The following is a 22689-nucleotide window of genomic DNA, read 5'->3' on the forward strand; positions in this document are numbered from 1 at the left end:
TAAACACACTCACACACACTTGAACAGGAGAAGTAAGTGGATGAATCATAATAAAAATTGGCCCTGAAACTGGAACTGTACATTCCACAAGCATTGCTTTCTTGAGCTGCAACCCAAAATAGGAGGTAAGGGAACACCCAGCTACTTAAAAGGAATTTGAATCTCCAGGGCCTGATGAGCTTACAGATGTACTGTAATCTCAGAGCCTCTGTCTATAATATTTGAGAATTATTGGAGAACAAGTGAGGTCCTTGCAAACTGGAGGCAAGCAAATGTTGTCTCCATCTTGAAAGCAGAGGAAGAGGACCCAGATAACTGCTGACAGGTCAGCTTAACATCAGTTCCAGGAAAGGTCCAAGAACAGATAATTCAACCATCAGTCTGTGACCACTTTGAAAAGGATGTTGTGATTACTAAGACTCAGCATGGGTTTGTCAAAAAGAAATCATCCAGATGAATTTCATTCTTTCTTTGATAGAGTTACAAGTTTAGTAGATCAGGGGAATGTGGTGGACATAGGGTATCTCAATTTCGGTAAGGCTTTTGATGAAGCCCCCCATGATATTCTTGCGCAGAAGCTGATAAAATGTGGGCTGGATGAGGTAACTGTTAGGTAGATTTGTAAAAGGCTGACTGACAGAACCCTAAGTGTCCAGTATACCTGAAGGAGCGTCTCCACCTCCATCATTCTGCCTGGACACTGAGGTCCAGCGCCAAGGGCCTTCTGGCGGTTCCCTCACTGCGAGAAGCCAAGTTACAGGGAACCAGGCAGAGGGCATTTTCAGTAGTGGCACCCGCCCGGTGGAACGCCCTCCCACCAGATGTCAAAGAGAAAAATAACCACCAAACTTTTAGAAGACATCCAGCCAGATGGGCGGGGTATAAATAATATATTATTATTATTATTATTATTATTATTATTATTATTATTATTATTATTACTACTACTACTACTACTACTACTACTAAGTGTTCATTATTGGTTCCTCATCATCCTGGAAAAAAGTGACAAGAGGGATATCGTAGGGTTCTGACCCGGGCCCACAGTAGTTCAATGTTTTTATAAATGTCTTGGACAAAGGAATTGAAGGGAAGCTCATCAACTTTGCAGATGGCACCAAATGGGAGAGCTAGCTAATGCCACAGAAGACAGAAATGGGATTCAATATGACCTTAACAGATTTGAGAACTGGGCCCAAACTAACAAAATGAATTTCAGTTGGGACAAATGTCCACTTCTACATTTAGGCAGAAAGAACGAGCTGCATAAATATAAGATGCAAGACACCAGGCTTGCCAGTTGCACATGTGAAAAGGACCTAGAGGTCTCAGCAGACCCCAAGGGTAACATGAGTCAATAGTGTGATGCAGCGGGGTGGGGTGGGTAACTAATGCTATTCTAGGCTATATCAACAGAAGTGTTGATCAAGGTAAGAAATAGTACCAGTCTATTCTGCCTTGGTTGGACCAGACCTGAAATACTGAGTCCAGTTCTGAGTGCCACAATTTAAGAAAGATATGGACAAGCTAGTAAGTGTGCAGAGAAGGGTGACCAAGATGATCAAGGGTCTGGAAACCAAGTCTCATGAGGAATGGTTGAGGGAGCTGGGCATGTTTAGCCTGGAAAAGAGGAGTCTGAGAGAAAATAAGATAGCGCTCTTCAAATATCTAAAGGGCTTTCCTATGGAAGATGCAGCAAGCTTGTTTTCTCCTGCTCTGGAGGGTTCAAACCAATGGCTTCAAGTTACAAGAAAGGAGATTCGGGCTAAAAATCAGGAAGAACTTTCTGACAGTAAGAGCTGTTCGACAGTTGACTGGACTCCATTGGGAGATTGTGGATTCTCCTTCTACTGAGGTTTTTAAGCAGAGGTTGGATGGCCATCAGTCATGGATACTTCAGTTGAGATTGCTGCATTGCAGGGGGTTGGATTAGATGACCCTCAAGGTCCCTTCCAACTCTACAGTTGTATGATTCTATGATTTTACTTATTTTAGGTGTTTTTACTTTACAGTGGCACCTCTGGTTGCGAACGGGATCCGTTCTGGAGGCCCGTTCACAACATGAATAGAATGCAACCCACAGCGGCACATCTGCACACGCGCGGGTTGCGATTCGCTGCTTCTGCGCATGCGCATGATGTCATTTTGTGCATCTGCATATGTGCAAGCAGTGAAACCCAGAAGTAACCCTTTCTGGTACTTCTGGGTCGCCGCGGGATGCAACCTGAAAAAACGTATCATGAAGCAGACGTAACATGAGGTATGACTGTATATGAATTAAAGAGGTTGGATAAAGTTTAAATGATCGTATTTTCCCTTTCACGTCTCCTCAAATCAAAACAAATATAGAGAACTACTGTAAACAAAGGCACTGCCCTTTCCCTCTGCCTGCCCAGCTTTGGTCCTGGTGGCCTGCTTGTATCTCAAAAGAAGATCCTGGAATACAGTAATCTAGTAACACATGTGTATACACAAAGTTGTGTCAAGGCCCCATGACATGCAGAAAGCAGTTAACTGAATGCCATTCTTTTTTGTGCAAATTATTTTAATTACTAGAATGCACATTTTTTTAAAAAATACCCCCAAATAAAATGTTTCCGGTTGGTAGAACATGAGACTCTTAATCTCAAAGTCATGAGTTCAAGCCCTGTGTTGAGCAAAAGATTCCTGCATTGCAGGGGGTTGGACTAGATGACCCTCGTGGGTCCTGGCAACTCTGCAGTTCTATGATTCTTTGTGTGAGCGTGAGAGAGCTGATCCGAACTCTCCTCTGAATTTCATACTCTTGCCCTACCCCTCCTCTCAGTTACACAAACACTGAAACTGAATAGGAAGGGCAGCAAAGTTCTTTCCAAGCACTCCAAGCACTCCCCCCCCCCAATGATTCATCAGTGGTATCAAGGACCCAGCAACAAGTTCAGGCAAACAAAACCTTCAGCAGCAGTTTCTGTGGCAACGCTGGTGCAGCTGGTAAGTGCAGATGGTGCCGAAGACATGACCAGTTGTTGCTGCTGCTGCTGCTGCTTCCTCCTTCTCCCGATCCAGGCTGCCCTACTCTTCCTCTTGACAGATACTGGGCATTCTGCCCCCCCCCCAGTTCCTTCCCCTTTGGAAGAATAGAAACACCCCAATGAGCAACAAGTCAGTACTTCTTCATCTCTGATGCCCCCTGCTATGGTGAGCCTTGAACCAGTACAGCTGCTTTTGAAGCCTCCTTCCTGTAACTAAAACCTGCTGACCCCAATTGGAGCATTCAGGACCAAGGCTATCCCAGCAAGCAGCTTCATGTAAGGAGTCATGGACAGACTGACTCCCTGTTCTCCAGCCAAAGAAGACTGCATGACTTCTGGATCTGAGCCTTCTTGCTCCAGTGCTCCAGCCACCCACTCACCCACTCATCCACTCAAAGTCTCTGTCACACCAATATCCAGCAGTTCTTCTCCCTCCCCTCTCCTCCTAAACGGGAGGTGATGGACCAGGAGCAAGAGCCTGGGGCTATAGTAGATAGCTTGATGAAGATATCAGCCAATGTGTGGCAGACATGAATAAGGCAAATTCCATGCTGGGGATTGTTAGGAAAGGGTTTAAAATAAAACTGCCATTATCATAATGTCCTTATACAAATCATAGAATCATAGAATCATAGAATCTTAGAATTGGAAGGGACCCAAGGGTCATCTAATCCAACCCCCTGCAATGCAGGAATTTCAGCTAAAGCATCCATGACAGATGGCCATCCAACCTCTGATTCAAAACCTCCAAGGAAGAGGAGTCCACAACCTCCCAACGGAGTCCATTCCACTGTTGAACAGCTTTTACTGTCAAAACGTTTTTTCGAATGCTTAGTCAGAATTTCAATTCTTGTAACTTGAAGCCATGGGTTTGAGTCCACCTTCCATAGCAGGAGAAAACAAGCATGTTCCCTCTACCATGTGACAGCCTTTGAGATATTTGAAGATTGCTATCATATATCCTCTCACTCTCATCGGTTCCAGGCTAAACACACCCAGCTCCTTCAAGCACTCCTCATATGGGTTAGTTTCCAGACCCTTAATCATCTTGGTTGCCTTCATATGCACACGTTCCAGTTTGTCAACATCCTTCTTAAAAGAGTTAAATTTAGTGTTACTGGAGCTGCTACTTTTCCACTTGCTCTGGCTTCTGATTCTTTCTTTCCCTGTCACAATCTCTTTTCTCTCTTCACACCAAAGCAAAGAGCCATAATATATTCAGTCACCCAAGTCTAATCGAAAATAATAATAGTAATGACATGTCCAGTTCAACCAAAACAACAAGGCACAAACAAAGTTTCCTCATGGCTTGGCCAGGGTAGCTGATCAATAATCCCTGTACTAAAGGGGTGTGTGAGTGGGTGTTTGTGTGTGCAGGAGGGAGACCAGCCATGCCATTGGATGGAGTGATGTGACTGGCTCACGTAGCTGATTTGGGTTGTCATTAAAAGGTATCACATTCTTATCCCTCTTTTTACTATTGGGTGTTGACTGCCAGGGAAGTGAAAATGCATTTGTCGGATCTCAGGTGGCAAAATAACTTGACTGGCCTTGCAAGGTACTACCTCTGTGCATCTTGGTTGGGGAAGGGGCATTTGCTGCCCCTCCCCAGGCAACAATATGCCTTGAGTCAGCCCTGTGCCCTTCTATCTAGAGAGGGAATAGTGTCGGCAGCATTTCTTCAGTTCGGATGCCAACCTCCACAAAAAAGAAAATACCCAAAGGGGCATCACATTTCCCATGCATGGATGACATCTGTGGAACCAAAACAAGCTTGTGTGGATGTGACCATATTATTCTTTACCAGCCCACCTTGTTCTGAGCCCCTTTTTCAAAATCACACAGCAGAGGGGGGGAATACCTCCCATTTCCCTGTTCTCCACAGTTCATTATACAAGCTTCCTTATTCAAATATGCTCCACCTTAGAAGTAATTATGAGAGACTCCCTGAGGCTTGGATGACTGAATATATTATGGCTCTTTGCTTTGGTGTGAAGAGAGAAAAGCGAGTGTGACAGAGAAAGAGTCAGAAGCCGGACCAAGTGGGAAAGTAGCAGCTCCAGTAACACTGAATTAACTCCTTGCCCCAGAGGAAGAGGGCCTTGTAAAGCCAGAAAGAGCCCATTGATGGGGAACTCCTCAAAATGGGATATTATAATACATTATTTCCCAGCCTTGCTGGGCCAGTCACTCCAATTTCTGCCTGATCCTTTGGAGTCCAGCTCCCATGACTGAGCAGCTTCACAGTCTATATCCATGGAAGATCATAAGAAGAGCTTGCTGTATTAGGTCAAAGTAGGCCCATCTCACACAGAATCCTGTTCTCAGAGTCACCAAAACAGTTGCCTATTGAGCACAAAAACACTCTCCCCTCCTGGAGTTTCCAGCAACTGGTATTCAGAAGCATCACTGTCTCCAAATCTGAAGATGCAGCATAGTAATCATGGCTAGTACCATTGGTAGTCTTATCCTCCATTAATTTGCCTAATCCTCTTCTAAAGCCACCCAAATTGGGGGGAAATCATTGCCTCCTGGGGGAAGGAGTTTCATAGTTTAACTCTGTACTATATGTAGGAGGACTTCCTTTATTCTATCCTGAACCTTCCAACATTCAACTTCATGGGATATCTAAGAGTTCCAGTGTTATGAAAGAGGGAGAAAAACTTCTCTATCCACTCTCTCCATGCAATCCCTGATTTCATAAACTTCCATCATGTAACGTCCTTACTTGCCTTTTCTCTAAGCTAAAAAGTTTGTTGTTGTTGCTAGTTTCTATCACACCTTTTACCCAAGGATCACGGAGTGGTTTGCAATATAAAAACACAAAATACAAACAAAAACAATATCCCCGTTTAAAAGCCCATAGTTTGTTTAAGTAGCCTAAGGCCTGGGAGAAGAGGAATGTTTTTACCTGGCACCTAAAGGTATGTAAGCAGGGCACCAGATGAGCCTCCCTGGGGAGAACATTCCACAAGCAGGGATCTACTGCAGAAAAAACCTGTCCTTATCTTGCCAACCTCCAGACCTCCAATGGAGGGGGCATGCAATGAAGGGCTACAAACGATGAACACAGGGTCCAGGTTGGTTCATATGGGGCAAAGTGGTCCTTGAAGTATTGCGTTTAGCGTTTTATAGGTCAAAAGCAGCACATTGAATTGGGCCTGGAAACTAATTGGCAGCCAGTGCAGTTGGGCCAGGAATGGCATTATATGCTCAACCCATCTTGCCCTGGTGAGCAACCTGGCTGCTGAAGCAGCTGAATTTTCCAAACTGTCTTCAGAGGTAGCCCCACATATAACACATTGCCAAAACATAGACCACATAAGTTAGACTATCCCTGTCCAGATAGGGGTGCAGACGGGCCACTAGCTGATGCTGATGGGAGGCACTCCATGCCACTGAGGCCACCTGAGCCTCAAGCAACAGCAAAGGATCCAGGAATACCCACAGCTGTAGAAAAAAATGAATGAATCTCTCTCAAAGAGATTTTTACTGCTTACATCTTACATGATCCTTTTGTAAGGAAACCAAGTTCTTTATTTTTAAGTCATGGGGGTATTCTTCTTTATTTTACTGCCAAAGGATGGAAGCTTATTTGCTGTAACTCCTGAAACTCTGTGCATAAAACACTTCACTTATTTGCAAAGCCAAGTGTCTTTATTCTAGCCATAAATATTTTCATGGGGAACATTTGTTTAAAGGTGGTTGAGGGCAGAAGCAAATCTAATCAAGTTTTAATACGTTTGGAGCAATTGCCATTCTGCTGTCTCTGTTACAAGAGATTAAGAATCTCTCTTGGAAGACACAAGATTTACCCACCCGGGAAGAATGGCAGATGAAGTTGATGGACTATATGGAATTGGCGGAAATGACTGGCAGAATCCGAGACCAGGGAGAAGAGTTGGTGGAAGAAGATTGAAAAAAATTAAAGATTATTTATAGAAATATTGTAAAATTAATGAGCTATAGAAAAATGGTGGAGTGAAGTTATATGGCTTTGGCAGAAATGTTATAAGGAACTACAGTAGGTACAGTTAGATTGTTAATGTATTAAAGGGGAAAAATAAGGTTTTTTAAGGAACAGCCACTCCCTATAGTGTCTCTCCCCTCCCCCTCCCCTGGTTCAATGTGCTTGGAGACCTCCAGACTAACATGGTCACATTCAGAACACAAAAGGAAAACAGGGCATGGAGCCCATAAAAAGCACCTCTCCTGGCGAGGAGGGTCCCCACCCACAAAGCTTGCATCATCCTTTATTAATTGGGGAATCCCAGGAAGAACTAATTCCTCACCAGCATTTTCTGTGGTTTGGGATTTTTGGGCACAGAAGCAACTCTGTGTGCTGCTTTCTGACAATGATTTAGGCTATTTCATTTAGGCATGCAGTTGTGGGAAGAGAGGCCTCAATTCAGTCCTTAGGACTTCTGCCAGCTGTGTCCCCTCAACCTTCCAGCCATCCCTCCCTTCACATTTTCCTTGTGATAGCGAACACTTTGAATCTCCTTCTGCCCTTTTCTTCTTTGCTGCCAATGGAATAAGGATCAGCTGCAAACAGGTGGCTCTTCTAGTGGGCATGCCTGGTAGAGAAAGCGGGAGCTGCCTACCTGCCCAAGCATAAAAAGGTGCTTAGCTCCCATAACAGCTTGTCCTTCATTTCCCTTGCTACCCACTTTGGGAGGGAACAGGGGTGAGGATGGCTATTTGGAGAGGCTGAGAGGACACACCAGCCACACTGACCTGGGAAGAGCTGATACTTACACTTTGCCATCAGCAGCTGGTACATGTCCATTCACCCTCACAAAGGGACCTTGCCTGCCACGACCAGATGCAAAGGTCTGGAAGGATAAGGATTCATGCAGGATAAGGCTATCAATGACTACTAGCCATGATCGCTATGTTCTACCTCCACAAATGTGGGAAAATGATGCTCCAGTCAAAATATAAAATTCCATGTTTGCTAGGTGACCAAAAGGCTAAGGCACATAGAGTTCCCTGTAAACTCCTAGAGATCAGTCTGTGAGGTCACATCCTCTGCTTGGAGAGGCAGGAAAGGTAGCAGTAGCAATATGATTCTTATTCCTTCCTTCCTGCCAGGAGAACGTTCTTTTTCTCATCATGCAACTGTAGGGATAGGATGCAGAGTCTGTGTGCTCCTAAAATCATGTATTTTGCAATCTAGGAGTATATTTTTCTGGACTTATTTCACTGCTATTTTCTGCATGAATCAAGTCTGCAACTTTTTTGTAACTAAACAATATTTTTATATTCTAAAATAACAGATTTTTATGTTGTTATTTTGTTCAGAAGGATAAATAAAGGGGGAGATGCAGTCTACCCAAGACATCCTGGATAATGATAGAAAGCTACACAGTCTTTTTTCCCTAGTTTCCGTGTTAATACTGCAAAGGATGGGATTTTTAACTCTGCTAAACTAGATGCTAGTATTATTCAAGCATGTAAGAGGAAGGATAATTAATAAATAATCAATCCTATCCTACCTTCCAAATCCATCCCAACAGCACCTACCATGTCTGTGTCCGAGACGGGCCCAAAACTTGTTACATAAATGTTGGTCTTGACTTCAGTTACTGTATCTGGAAGAAGCAAAAAGGAAGAAAGTAATTAGGGGTGATTCGCATGGTGAATGTTTCTCTGTGTAATTTCTGCCTTAGCTTTTTTTGAAATCTCCAGGCTTGCTGCTTCCCTGGATTACAGTCGAATGATCCACTTTTGTGCTTAGTTGTGGTGGACACTGAACAATGACCAATTCCATAAACAAACACAAATGGGGTGTGTAGGCCTCTAATCAGGGCCCTCTGGCATTCATCAGGGATGACTTCATACAAGTGCCTTTAAACCGCACATAATGCCTTCTGCAAAAATAGAGTCATTTTGAGCTTAGACTCCAGGAGCTCCACAGTGCCTTTGGAGAAGCATTTAAATGAAACACTCACTCAATTCACAAAACAGTGATTTTATTAATGCTTTGGATTTGTTTGTAAATGCAAGTAGTGGCTCTCTTCACAGGCTTCTCTCTCAGGTGAGGTCACATATTTGCAAATTCTGATGCAATGGGCAGGTCCTCCCAACAGATGCCTCCCTCCCTCCATCCCTTCTCCTCTCCTCTGGTTGCTCTCATTCACAGAAAAGGACACCTCCAGCCCCATGATATCTCAAGACGCTAGTGCGTTTTGAAGTCTCCCGAACATCCACCCCTACAGTGAGAAATGAAGTTGGCACCACTTGATTTAAAGGCTTAGAGCTGTTTGTTGACATGGGCTAATCTGTTGCCAAGCCATAGTTCAATTGAAATAACCAAAGCCGCACAACCCTGTCAGGGCTGCATGCCTGTCTGGAGCTGAGAGGGCTCAGACTGGGAACATCTGAGTCTGTGTGGGCTCCTTCCTGGACAAGGATGACCAGCCTGCATGGTGGGTGGGGTGAGAATACTGAGCTGCCTGGACAGGTGGCACATGAAGATCATGAGGAAAAGAGGTCTCCAGGTGCACATCCCACATAGAGCTGAGAAGGGGCCCACTGCACCACCCTTCTCTGCTCAGGGTAGACACTGATGCTTTTATGATGTCAGGGGCCATTATATCAGTGCCTAGTCTCCTCTCAAAGCTACTTGCCTGCCTTAACTTACCCCATGCTAAGGAAAGGACAAATCAAGACTAGGTGCAGAGGATCAAGAAGGATCAAGGCATGCAGAGCTGAAGAGCAACAACTGAATGTCAGTGCACATAGTGAGGAGGGCAGAGGAGAGCATAGAATCCTGGAACTGTAGAGCTAGAAGGAACCAAAGCGACATATAGTCCAATTCACTGAAATGCAGGAATTGCAGCACTATCAAAATTGTAGCACTGTCATAATCAGGTGCTTTGGAAGACCTCTGGGGACAGAGAGAGGTGGGGAACTAGTTCTGCAGATAGATCTTATGGGCCCCAGGAAGCAAATTAATGTGAACTACAACCTCTAGTATAAGTGGAAGAAACAACACTAGACAACCAGGAACCAAATCTAAAGGAAGACTTTTTTAAAAAAATGTCATAGATGATTTACATATAATATGCTGTACTACCATGAGGTCAACAGTGAACATGGTTTTCTTACTGCACCAGCTGCAGGAGAAATGCCAAGGGCAGAGGTGCCCCTTCTACATTGCCTTCATAGACCTGATTAAGGCCCTTAGCTTCATCAGCTGAAAAGGACTCTTCACAGAAATCAGTAAGATAGGATCCCCACCTAATCTTTGCAGTGTGATCATGTCCTTCCACAAGAAAATACACAGCAGTATCCAGCATGAGGGTTCATCCTTGGATGCCTTCCCTATAAAGAGTGGTGTGAAATAGGGCTTTCTAACAGTAGGAGTTGTGAATTGAGGACCCTCCACCCGCATAGGATTATAATAAGACACACAGACACATTATTTTAGGTTAATGGGCAAAATTAGGCCACAACTTTTATTGGTTACAGCAAGGTCAATACGCAAAAAGAAGCTGACCTAAGAGGTAAGGAGGGCGGGAGATCCGAAGAAAGCAGGAACAGACTGGGAGCAGAGCGCTGCCGCGGCTGTTTAAAGGTGTTTAGCCCCGCCCACCAGCCATCCCTATTGGTCGGCTGGAAGGCTTGGCCATGGCAGCCGAAGCAATCAGGAGCAGGGAGCCGAATACGCCTCCCCCCCCCTGCTCAAAACCCCTCCCCTCTGGGAGGAGGAGAGGCCCTGTCCAACAGTGGAATGGACTCCCTTAGGAGGTTGAGGACTCTCCCTCCTTGGAGGTGTTTAAGCAGAGGTTGGATGGCCATCTGCCATGGGTGCTTTAATTGAGATTCCTGTATTGCTGGGGGTTAGACTAGATGACCCTCGGTGTCCCTTCCAACTCTATAACTTTATAAGGTGTGTGTGAGAGAGAGAGGGGGGGGGAGGGAGACAGAAACAGAGAGAAAACAGTGTTTTTTTCTAGAAAAATATGTGCTGGTACTCATGAAGTTGTTAAAGAAAAATGTCACACTTTTTAACCCCCCCCCCCAAAAAAAGAGGTGCCAGTGCTGCGTACCCTTGAGTACCTCCTTGGGGGGGGAGTTAGTTTGTTAGATTGATCCAAAAAAGAAATTGTGGAAGATCCTTCCAAATCTACAATACTGTGATTTCGTGATAGGTTCCCACGAGGCCCTGGGTGCTCCTCTTGGCCACAGTTCTGTAATGCCCTAGTGTGTCTCATGTATTGTCATTTGGTGGACTTGCATTTTGTCTTCTGGGAGCTCTGAGTGCTCATTTCATGAGTTCAGGGACCAGCATCACACTCCGAGCCATTTATTCCCAGTCTAGCTGCTGCTGCTGTGGCACAGAATGCAAAGAGCACATGGGACAGACACTCTTGCCCGTAGCTGGTTTTACATCCTCATTGATCACCATTTCAGTACAAACCAGATAGGAAGTACCCAACCCACAGGGATGCTAGATGTGGCAATGAGATGCTGACAGGTCAGTTGTAGCAGGTGGCACCTTGCTTCCAAGTTCCCGGAAGGACCCACCAGTGGCGGGGCTTCATGCTTCGGCACAAGGGGTCGGAGAGCAGGTGGGGCAGGGCTGGCATGCGTCTCGGGGGTGTGACACAGTGCCCGCAGGAGCATGGCATGCATTCTGAGGGTGTGGCACACTGCCTGCAGGGGCATGGCACCCAGCACAGGCGGGGGAGCAGCCACAATGGCACCCCACCGGGATCATGCTGCCAGGGGTGGTTCGCTCCCCACACACTCCTCTTCCTCTGCCAGTGGGACCCACACCTTACTGCCACCTGCTATTGGAGGTGGGGAGACAGAAGCATCTTCCTGGTCTGCCTAAGCAAGTGAGCATGTGCTACAATTAAAGCTCAGTGGCGGAGCATCTGGTTTGCATGCAGAAGGTCCCAGGTTCATTCCGCAGTGGCATCTCCTGGTAGGGCAGAAGGCACCCTGTCTGAAACCACAGATGTACTGGCAGTCATTTTAGACAATACTGAGCTAGATGGACCAATTGTCTGACTTGGTTCAAGGCAGCTTCCTATGACCCTGTGAGCAGGAAGCAAAATGCCAATGACTGAACTGAAACGTCTGGTCTTGCTGCAGGAGGGCTGATCATCTCTCTCTTCTTTCATACCTTTATCTCCTTCTCCCATTCAGACTGCTTGCACTGCACTGGGTGCCAAGCCTAGGGGATGTTGCAGGGTGTTGCAACTATGACGTACCAAATTGAGCAGAACGGAAGGCAAGGGGCAGGGGTGCTGAATTCTGGCCTCACACAGGGCACTGCTGAAATTTGAAAAGTCCACCCCTACCCCATTCAAGGGCTCTGTAGGGAGAGCAAGCCAGCAGAGAGTGCGCATGAATGTGAGTGTAAGGATGAGGCAGCCACATGAAGCAGCCTCTGTTGGATCAGAAACCGACATTTCATTATCTTAACTGTTGGGCCGAAGGACTTCAAGTAATCGGCTGGAGAGGATCCCAAGAAACCACGAATCCCCAGCAAGAGACTCCAGGGAGCCCTAGGATTAATAGCCCCTCCCAAGGAGGAGTTGCTTCTGCCAAACTGGGGGGGGGGGGCCTTCACTTATGCAGGCAGTCCAAGGAGGCTGTGGAGCAGGCAGCTTTAAGTGGAAATGCAGTTAGATTGGAGGGATGGTGCATATATTGTTTGTTTGTTTGTTTGTTTGTTTGTTTGTTTGTTTGTTTGTTTGTTTGTTTGTTTGTACCCCCACACCTTTCCCCCTGCTGTGACATCAGGAAATGCCATCAAACTTCCACAGACAATTAGTTGAAGTAGACTGACCTCCAAGCCCAGGTCTCAGTCGGTTGTCATATCCATCCAGCAGCCGGTCCAGGATGCGTGTGAAGATGGTGATGTTGTCTTTGTTGTCATCATCGATAATATCTGGGCCATGCTTTTGAGCGAGTCTGCCATATCAAGGGAGAACAGGAGGGTTAAGGTCTGTCACTTCTCCAATGATGCTCTGTGTGTGCTCACACACAAAAAATCCCATCCCTGGCTTGCACTGACTTTAGGCCTTCTCTAGATTTTTCTGCTTTTTTACCTTTAATGGACCTGGCCCTGCCTCCACATGTCCTTATGTTAACTCCAACTGGACACAGAGTAGCTGTTAGTCACGAGAGGCCCCTCCAGGCATCCTTTTTAATTGCACATTCACACTGCTTCACATTCCAGTCAGTGCCTTTCCCATAACTGAAACCTTATAACTTTTTTTACACCACAAATGCTCTGGTTTATTTCCCTCTCGCTTTTCTTGCTCTATAGCCCCTCTGGACACCAATAATGTGTTAGCACCAAGCAAGCATTGCAGAGCAACTGATAAGGCAGAATAAATTCACCACTAATGTGCCAAGAGCATGTGGCAGAGACCATACCTATGGCAACAGAACAGTAGCCTTGAGGAGCCCAAGGTTAGAGGTTGCTTTGGGAAGGCATAGTGAATCAGTCTAAGGCCACCTCACAAGATGGGGCAGCTGTTACTCCTTCCTCCACCCCTTCCATTTTTCTCTGGGTTGGCTATTTGGAGGGAGGGAAGCACATGGGTAACCATAACCACCACCACTTTTCATTAATTCACTTGGATCAGGGGTCAGCAACCTTTTTCAGCCGTGGGCCAGTCCACCGTCCCTCAGACCATGTGGTGGACCAGACTATATTTTGAAGGGGAAAAATTGAATGAATTCCTATGCCCCACAAATAACCCAGAGATGCATTTTAAATAAAAGGACACATTCTACTCATGTAAAAACACGCTGATTCCCGGAATGTCTATGGGCCGGATTGAGAAGGCTATTGGGCCACATCCAGCCCACGGGCCTTAGGTTGCCTACCCCGATTTTGATGTTAGATCTGTCAACCAACCACTTTGTCAAATGATTGCCTTCAACTATTTTCTGACTGTTATTTAATTAGTGTAGACCCATTGAAATGAATGAGCATAACTGAGTTGGGTCCATTGATTTTAGCAGGTCAATCCTGAATAAAACTTAGTTGAATACCACCCTGTGTTTACACCTGATTGGTGGCTAATCTATCATTTGCAATAAATGGCAGTGGCAATTGCCTTCCAAGGGCAAACTGTGCCTTTATTCAAAAGCTTCCTATTTCCAGAATTTTATTGCTTGCTGCTCAGTGTTACTAGGAGATTTGTGATAAATGGGAAGGAAAAGCAGATGAAATCATTGCTACCAGGCTATGAGCTGTAGCTGCCAAGTCTTTGCTATGCTGGGCCAGCTGGGAAGAGGATTGGGTTTCCTACAAAAGTGCTGACATAACCATAACTCTTGCAGTTGTGTCTTGAGCAATGCTAATGTGTCCCATCACTCTTGGATGCCTCTGCTTGCTCCAAGCGTGCAGGTAGACAGAGGCAGGAAGATGCAGAGTGTTGCATTTATGCTGGAATCTTCTCTAGGCAGAAGAGGATGCCCAAACCTGTTTGTTCACACAGGAGAAGAGTGCTTGTCACACTCATTTCTTGCCTTGGCCTGCAGCCTCCTCACATGCTCATCTTTCTGTCTTGTCCCCCACCCCCATCCAGGCATGTGGATTTTCATTTATTTATTTGTCATACTTGCTCTTCCCCAGAGATAGGAGTGGCACCCTTTTTACATGTTTACATTACAGAAGTCTCACTGAGAATTGTTAAGTTGCATTTCTTACTGTGTTAAAATGTCATCATCACACAAACTGATTACAAATTAGCAAACCATCAAATCAACAAACAGGTAGGAAATAATAACCTAAGAATTCTGTGTACATTGCCTACCATGACAGTAGAAAGGACTATGCCTCCCAAGAGCAGCTGCCAGACAAAACTAGCTCACCTGAGCTCATGGGCAAGTACAATTTGTACTCTCTATTTGTATTTGGGTGTATGTGTGCGTGTGTGTTTGAAGGAGTTCTGTTCCAGCACATCATGAGCTGGTTTTATTATTTGCAACCCAACTTGGATCTGTTCTCTTAGACAAAAGTATCACAGAAATGTACTCGAGAAATAACGTTTGTGCTACCATCTTCATGAAGGCACCAGTAGCTTGGGAACACTGTTTAATCATTTTATTTAATATATACATCTAAGTGGTTTACTAGAAAAATGAAAAGCAGCAATAAAAACAGTTTAAAACATTTAAAGATATTTAAAATTAGCAGTAAAAAAAGATTTTAAATGGTCAACATCTACATGCTTTAAGCAGATGCTGAAGAGAGCACAGAGAAGGTGTCCAATGCATTGAGTTGGAGGTGCTGGTGTGTGTGTGTGTGTGCTTTTGTTTTTGTTTTTGTTTTTGTTTTTGTTTTTGTTTTTTTGCTGAATGAGATACGAAGCTAAAATTCTTGTGAATGAGGTACCATACAGTCTTCTTTGGCCTGGCACCATCCAGGGGTCCATGATGGCTGGGGCTGTTGGCAGCTGGAAGACATCAGGTTGGGGATGGGGAAGACTGTTGTCCTAGGCACTTTAGGCCAGAACTACCACTCCTCAAAGGATCTCCCAATGCCATCACTTAGACAGGAATAGCAAGCTTCTGCCTCCCCCTTAAAAGGAGGGGGAGGGGAGGGAAGTCAGGCAAACACTCTCTGGGGAGGTCTCCCAAAATGGAAGGAAAGGGGCACTTGCAACTCCAGGTGATTCAAACCACTGCTCTCTGTCTCTATGGTTGCCAGCTGCTTTGTTTGCTCCTCGAAGCTTTCCAGGTACCTGGTTAGTCAGTTGTCTGCAGCTGCCTGCTGTGTATGCAGGATTCCATTTTGGACCCTGGCACTTCAACTGCCTCTGGAAAAGTCCTTACCATTCTGGCATGGGGAAGATCGCCTTGGCAAATTACTCAGATCAACCATTCTCTAGCACAGTCAGGAGAAAAGCTGGCATGGAGAGTGGCTGTGTGGGGCAAAATGGGATTATTGTTAGATGCCTTTGCTGCAGAATCAAGCTGGGGATTTTCCTGGTTCCAAAGAGCCATGACCAAGTCTTAGAGAGACAGAAGGTGAAACTTAACCCAAAGCCTGCCTTACAGCCTTCCTCACTGCAATTGGGTGTTGCAGGTACAGTGAGGGAGAAGGAGTGCCCCAGACCCTTCCTCACTCCCTCTGTGCTATATAATAAAATCCCAGCCTCTTGCCACCTTACCCTTCTGCAGGGAGAGCATAAACCAGCAGCAGAATGCCAAGGCTAGTCACACAGAGTGGAGGTATGGCCCAGACCCTTGTCAATGCCATCACTTCAGGGTGCAGCAGTGCTAGCCAGCAGAACGTCCACACCTGCCAAGGAGGAAGAGAAAAGAAAATGGTGAAGGGGACCAGCCACTCTCTTTGATGATGGAGGCATTGGGTGCACAAAGGCCAGCTTGTGGTGAAAGTCCCTGAGGTGCTTTATGGGCCTCTGACTAAACAGCTGATAGCTGCAGCAGGCTCAGAACATCAAGGGGAAAGGAAAGCACCAAGAGGTGATGGACCCAACTGGGGCTTAGCCTAGCCAAGCTAGTTTCACCATGGCCACCTGTGGTAGGAAGTGTGGCTTACTAATCTCAGCCAACTGGAGCCTCTGTAGAAAACGTGCCTGCCTTTTTCGGTCTAGATCAGGAAATGAAAGAGGTCTTTCCTTAAACAATATCTGTGACATCTCATCCTACAAAATGACATGACTCAGGCATCTCAGTAACCACTGTGGTTTTGAAATGCCATACAAGCAAATGCATGTATTTATAAGAGCAAAGGCCACATCTCATCAGGATGATGATCCCAATACTTCTAGCACGCTGTCACTGCATTCTCCCGGTAGGAGTCTGCATAACATGCACAGCCCACGTGGTGACTGTACACCGAAGCTCCTCACAACCAGGCAAATTCTGGCCCTTCTTTTCCTTTTGAGATCATTTCAGTCAAGGGCTCACAGCCAGTGGCTCTAGTCCAGTTCATTCCTGCTATTGCTCTCCTGGTCAGTGAAAATAGTCAGCATGCCATATGAGAAGGTATGTGGTTTTCCTGGTAGAAGTATTGGGTTTGGGATGCGGATGGCGCTGTGGGTTAAACCATAGAGCCTAGGACTTGCTGATCAGAAGGTCAGCAGTTTGAAACCCTGCGATGGGGTGAGCTCCCGTTGCTCGGTCCCTGCTCCTGCCAACCTAGTAGTTCGAAAGCACGTCAAAGTGCAAGTAGATAAATAGGTACCGCTCCAGCAGGAAGGTAAACGGCATTTCCGTGCGCTGCTCTGGTTCGCCAGAAGCAGCTTAATCATGCTGGCCACATGACCCAGAAGCTGTACGCCGGCTCCCTCGGCCAATAAAGCAAGATGAGCACAGCAACCCCAGAGTTGGCCACGACTGGAACTAATGGTCAGGGGTCCCTTTACCTTTACCTGTTGGGTTTGGAGATTTTTATTTTCTGTGTGTGTAAATATGCAGCTGGTGAAAAGGCCACAATTCATATTGCTGGTAAACATTTTGCTACTGGGCTGCACCAGGCCATGTGGCATGACTTTGCCATTTACTGCAGCATTTGCAAGACTGCTTTGCCCAGGGGTCAGGGGGGTGCACTTGTCCATTTCCCCCCAAAAGAGGAAATGCACCACCACCACCATCATAAAAAGAGGACATAAATGTGCAGATGCAAATTTAGAAATATTTCATTACTGTAATTTAAATAGAAATTCAATACATCCAGGGAAGTGTGCAACTGCTCAGTCTGTGGTCTAGGTGTTCCCAATCAACTGGCACTATGGAATCAATCTGCAGTTTCTGCCTGCATCTGTCTATGGTGATGAATGAGGGCAGTGGGATGTGCAGTTGCTGTGTGGAATAGGGCAGGTGGGGAGGAAAGTGAGGGAGAAGCTGCTGGGTGAGGTGCAAAGTGGAAGACAAGTTGTGAAGGTTTTTATGGACTGAACCAACTGAAATAGGGGAGCAGAAGTAGGGTAATGTGACTAGTATATTATCGATGCAACCTTCCAATAGCAAATTAACCAGCTAAAGTATTTGATGGGGACGAGTATTAATGGATAGAAGCACACTGGTAAGACTGAGACTAAACATCAACACTTACTTTATTTTTAAAAACCATTTTGGCTCATTTGAATTTCTCCTTTAGGAAATATTGAGGAAGAAATTTCCTTCTACTAATGAGTGGTTCTTTTTAAAAATAAAATGAAGAGTAAGCTCTCTTTAAGTGCAGGGTGGTATTTTGGTTTGTAAAGGGGAGATCCAGCCAAGTTAAGCCTGTCTTGTGGGGTCTGCAAGCAAAATGTAGACTAGAACAGGGCTAGTAAACGAATTCTTGAACCTCCTAGAGAGGATCCTTTGTGTGTGGTCACTTGCTTTGTATTTCCTTCTGCCTGTGAAGAGACTCTTTTTTTCCACCATGCCTCTGAGCTGACCATACCTCTGGTTATCACTAAAGCAAAAAATTGGTATTTTTGTGCCTCATTTTTAAAATTTGTATTTTTAAAGTAAATAAGTTAATTTAAAAAAACAATATGTTTGGTTAAGTTTTATTTTTTTGTTGTTGAATGAATTTAAATATTGTCCTTTATGATTTAATGTCAGCGAGTATTCAACAAATATTCACCTTTTTAAATAAAATCCCCTGGGTACACACCATAATGAAATGTGTGCCTCAGGCTTGTGTCCAGCTAACCAACCTCCTTGAAACACTTGCGGGTGCCAGTGAGACATTGTCTGTGTATAAATATCTAAAAGGCCACCTCCTTCCCTACAGACCCTCTTGGGTGCTAAAACTGGCAGGGGAGTGGCCCTCTTGGTGAGAGAGAGCCTTCTCTGCAGCAGCCCCTAAGTTGTGGGACTCCCTCCCCACAGAGGTGTATCTGGAAGCTTCATTGTACAGCTGTAGAGAGTGCTGCAGATGCATCTCTTAAACTCTGTCCGAAGCTTTGCTGCTATTTTGTATGTTTGGGTTTTACAGTCATCCTCAATTATGCTTCCCCTATCATCATCCCTCATTATATGCCTTGGGAACTTGTTGAAATACTGGGTATAAATCAAATACAGTAAATAAACTGCTTTTGTGGCATTTCAGTTGATCCCTTTGGGAATCTTTTTTTTTTCTTTTTTTGTGTGTGTGCAAAAATTTTAGTAAGCTGAACTTCAAACTATCCAAGCAGTGTCCACAAAAAAGAGGAGGAGGATAATACATCATATGAAACACCAGTGCATCATAAAAGCAAATTTTAGATGTATTCACAACACTGGTTGCAGACAGATTAACAACAATAAACCAGTAAAGCCTGTGTTTCACTATGCCCCCCCCCGCACATGTCCCATTAGAGAGCCCTTGCAAATCTGTGGCAATACGAAAACATAGTTCTCTCTATGCTCCACAATTCATTACTGAGATGGTTTGGGGGTCAGCTGAAAGGAGGCATTTGAGTTTGCCCAAACCAACATCAACACTGAGATCCTAGAAGGGAAAGGACTGGGGAAATTAAATGTGGCCACTTTCTCCCACCCATCCACCCAAGCTCAATTGTTCTTAGGTGGAAGAAGTGTTGTCCCTAAGCAAGAAGGACCAGCAGCTCCTCCCAAGACAAACTGGGGAAGCCATGACTGCCTTTTGGAAGAAGGAAAAGGGACAGAGTATCTCACCCATGATTGAGTGCACCCATATCACAGATGATGCCCTTAACTGGGACAGGTATATGAAAGACAAATGCTGTTCTTGTTTTTTAAGGAAATAAGCTGTGCTGCTTTTATTTTTTAAAAAAATTCCTTCTTGTTTCTGCCTTTCTTTTCTCTACCTGATTTCTCACTGTTACTCTCCTGAAGGCACTCTTTAGCGTGCCTATCTCTAAGGAGGTAATTTATACCAATTCACCATGTCTCATAACCTCGCAATAAAGTAAATGAACAACGAAAAAGACAACCCCAGATTTTCTAAGCAACATTTTGAAATTCTCAGAATTTGGAAGCCCAGGTGCACAGAGCTCATCTCCTGGGGAGTGGGAGGGAAGGCATCAGTTCTGGTGATGGGTTAGGTTGGGGTAGGGTGAGAGAGGGAGGGAGAGACACCACAGGAAAGGCAATTTGGGGAATACTGGTATGCAAAGCTGCAGTGTTCTTGACAGCATCAACACAGGAACATCTTCACAAAGAATGTCACTCAGGACTGGCCCATTCAGAAGAGCATCAATAATGCAGGTCCCCAAGAACTTCAACACTTGTAGTTTATGCTGAGCCCTGAAAAGCTGTAGAACAAAATGTGGAGAATGCTGCTAAGAAATGCTAAATGCTGAGGAAACCGAAATCATGCACCCAAGTGGATAATATTTGCACCCTATAATTTTGTGATTTCCCCACAAGTCCCAACCACTCCCCAGGGGTCGACATTGGTAATATGGTACCCTGTACAAGGCCAACATTTAACACACACATCCAACTTTCCTGTATCCTTCCCAAAGCTGGGCAAATGTTAACTATGCTTTGGGAAGGATAAAGGAGGACTCTAGGACCCTGTCAGAGCCCTCACACCTCCTTCCCAAAATAAGTGCTTACAAGGCTTTGGGAAGGAGGCAGGAAGGTGCCCTCTCTGTTCGGCACCTTGTGTGTGAGGAACCAGTCATGCTGCCCTAAATCCGCCTCTGCATCCCCCCTGAATATTAAAAAACCCCACACTATTAGTGCCTTTTCTTGTCTAACAGACCCACAAATCTAGTTAGCTGAGCCAGATGCAAAGCTGTATCAAGAGGTGATGAATTGCAAAGGCTCATCATCACACTTCAAGGGAATCTGTAAGGCGAGCTGGGGAGGAGCGGAGCTTTCCTCCAAGCCCACCAAGGTCCAGCTTTCCTTCAGCTGGAGCACCTGTAGTGGGAAGATTATGAGGCTGCCCTCTTTATTCCTTTCTCAGCCTCTCTAGTAGGAAATGAGATTTGGAGGGAGTAGCATTACCTGGAATTTGTGACAAGTGAATGCAAAAGAGCACAAAAAGAGCCCTCCTGCACAAGACCACCTAGTCCAGCATCCTGTTCTCACAGTGGACACCCATGAGAAACCCTCAAACAGGACCCAAGCCCAGAAGCATGGCTGCCTCTGATGGTGGAGGCAGAGCAGAGCCATCATGGCTAGCAGCCAATGACAGCCTTATGTTCCAAGAAAAGTGAGTTTTGGTACTCACGGTAATTAGTCTTAATAGCCACCTGATTAGGGGAAGGGGGGCTTTGTCTGACTCAGGAATCCAGCTGAGTGAGGTCCCCCAGATTATTCCCATTACGTGCTACATTGGCAAACACAATTAGATGAATGAGTTTACTTCTGTTTGGGGATAATGCAGGCTTCTGACTATGTGGGTGCATTTAGCAGATGCTGTTTGTCATACAACCAAGTAAGAAATATGACAACAGTTCTTTTTTCCTATGCTTCCTCACTCTTACATATTTCAGTTTGTTTTAGTTTTGGACCAAGCAGAACAAGAAGAACCAGATATTGGAGCATCATGCTATCCTTAAAGTCTTTGAGATGATGTGCCTATTGACTCTATATGTAGGAAGTGGTGGCTGGTATGGTGGAAGGCAAGGAGACCAACCACAGGTAGAGCCAGAGCCAATGGCAGGCAGAGTCAACTAAGGGTTTGTCCACACTTCATCTTGTCCTGCTGCTTTCTCCCCAAGGAAAACTGCTCTGGAGCAAAGAGAAATCTGGGTTTCCCCATGATTGCCATTTGTTGTATCACTAAAGAGTGGGTTTTCCCTTGGAAAGCAGTGGGGTAAAGCTGAAAACAGTTCATACTCATGCTTTCTGGGCATGGGAAAAGCAGAAGTGTAGACAAGTCCTAAATCTAGTTTTGTTCCCATTTTCCTCCTCCCTGCTGAGTTCTACAAGGGTAACGCTGAGACAGAGGAGAAGGTGGAAGAGGAGGTGTCATCCTCTGGACTGGAGGGTTAACTAAGACTTGTGAGCCAGTGCCCTACCTGCCCTAATGGAGCCGCCCCACTGCAGTTGCTGGTGGTGACCAAGCAGTCTGCAGCTTCCCTTCCCTTGCCACAGATCCCAAGGGATGTTCCACACAAGAATTAAAGAGCATCCAGCAACTGGATATATCCCTGGCCTTCTGGCACTTAAAGTCACCCATGAGCAGAAATGGAAATAGATCAGAACCATCTGGCTTTGTTACATCTTGCATCCAGCTCAAAAACATATCTTGAAAGGTAGCAACTGTATCTATGCTGAAGCCACCATGCACCTTGAAATCTTTTCATCGCATCAAGCATAGAATCCGGTCCCAAAAAATAAAAGCAGGCAAGGAGCATTGTGACTATAATGCCTTTAGTGGGAATTGGATGCCCAAACAGAGCCTTTATCTGGTGACACATGCCTGAAGGTGAGGCCGATGTGCAAGCCAGAAGCTGAGCAAACAGCATTTTCACCAAACAAAAATAAGACACCAGTGTGTGTCCTTTTCTTCCTCCAGGAGAGGACATTGATTCCCAGCCAAGTCAGTGGATCAGTCTCCACCTGGGCCCACTGACAGCAAAGCAACAGCAACTCTGCACAGGTCCCAGAGTGCAACTGCTAGTCCAGGACCCCAGGGGGTTTTGTGGGGGAGCAAACACAGGCCAGCCAGACTCACAACCCCTGCCATTGAAGATAAGCAGCTCTGGCCAAAAACCACCCCACTCACCACCATGCTGCTGCACACATAGCAGTCATA

At 45.5% G+C, this 22689-nt stretch overlaps 1 protein-coding gene across 3 annotated transcripts in view; it reads right to left on the minus strand.

Annotated features, from left to right (window-relative positions):
• The window catches only part of LOC309333513 (gamma-aminobutyric acid receptor subunit alpha-3-like), a 38992-nt gene that overhangs the window by 12345 nt on the left and 3958 nt on the right, over positions 1 to 22689 (minus strand). For all 3 annotated transcript variants that reach the window (XM_081847152.1, XM_081847153.1, XM_081847154.1), the window contains exons 2-4: positions 16163 to 16293; positions 12820 to 12944; positions 8538 to 8605 (exon numbers count right to left, since the gene is read on the minus strand). In XM_081847152.1, coding sequence (XP_081703278.1) covers positions 8538 to 8605; positions 12820 to 12944; positions 16163 to 16251 — 282 coding nt within the window. In that variant the 5' untranslated portion in view covers positions 16252 to 16293. The remainder of the gene's footprint in view (positions 1 to 8537; positions 8606 to 12819; positions 12945 to 16162; positions 16294 to 22689) is intronic.

Source organism: Podarcis erhardii (assembly GCF_964252035.2).
Source record: "Podarcis erhardii genome assembly, chromosome: Z".
Taxonomy (NCBI): Eukaryota; Metazoa; Chordata; class Lepidosauria; order Squamata; family Lacertidae; genus Podarcis; species Podarcis erhardii.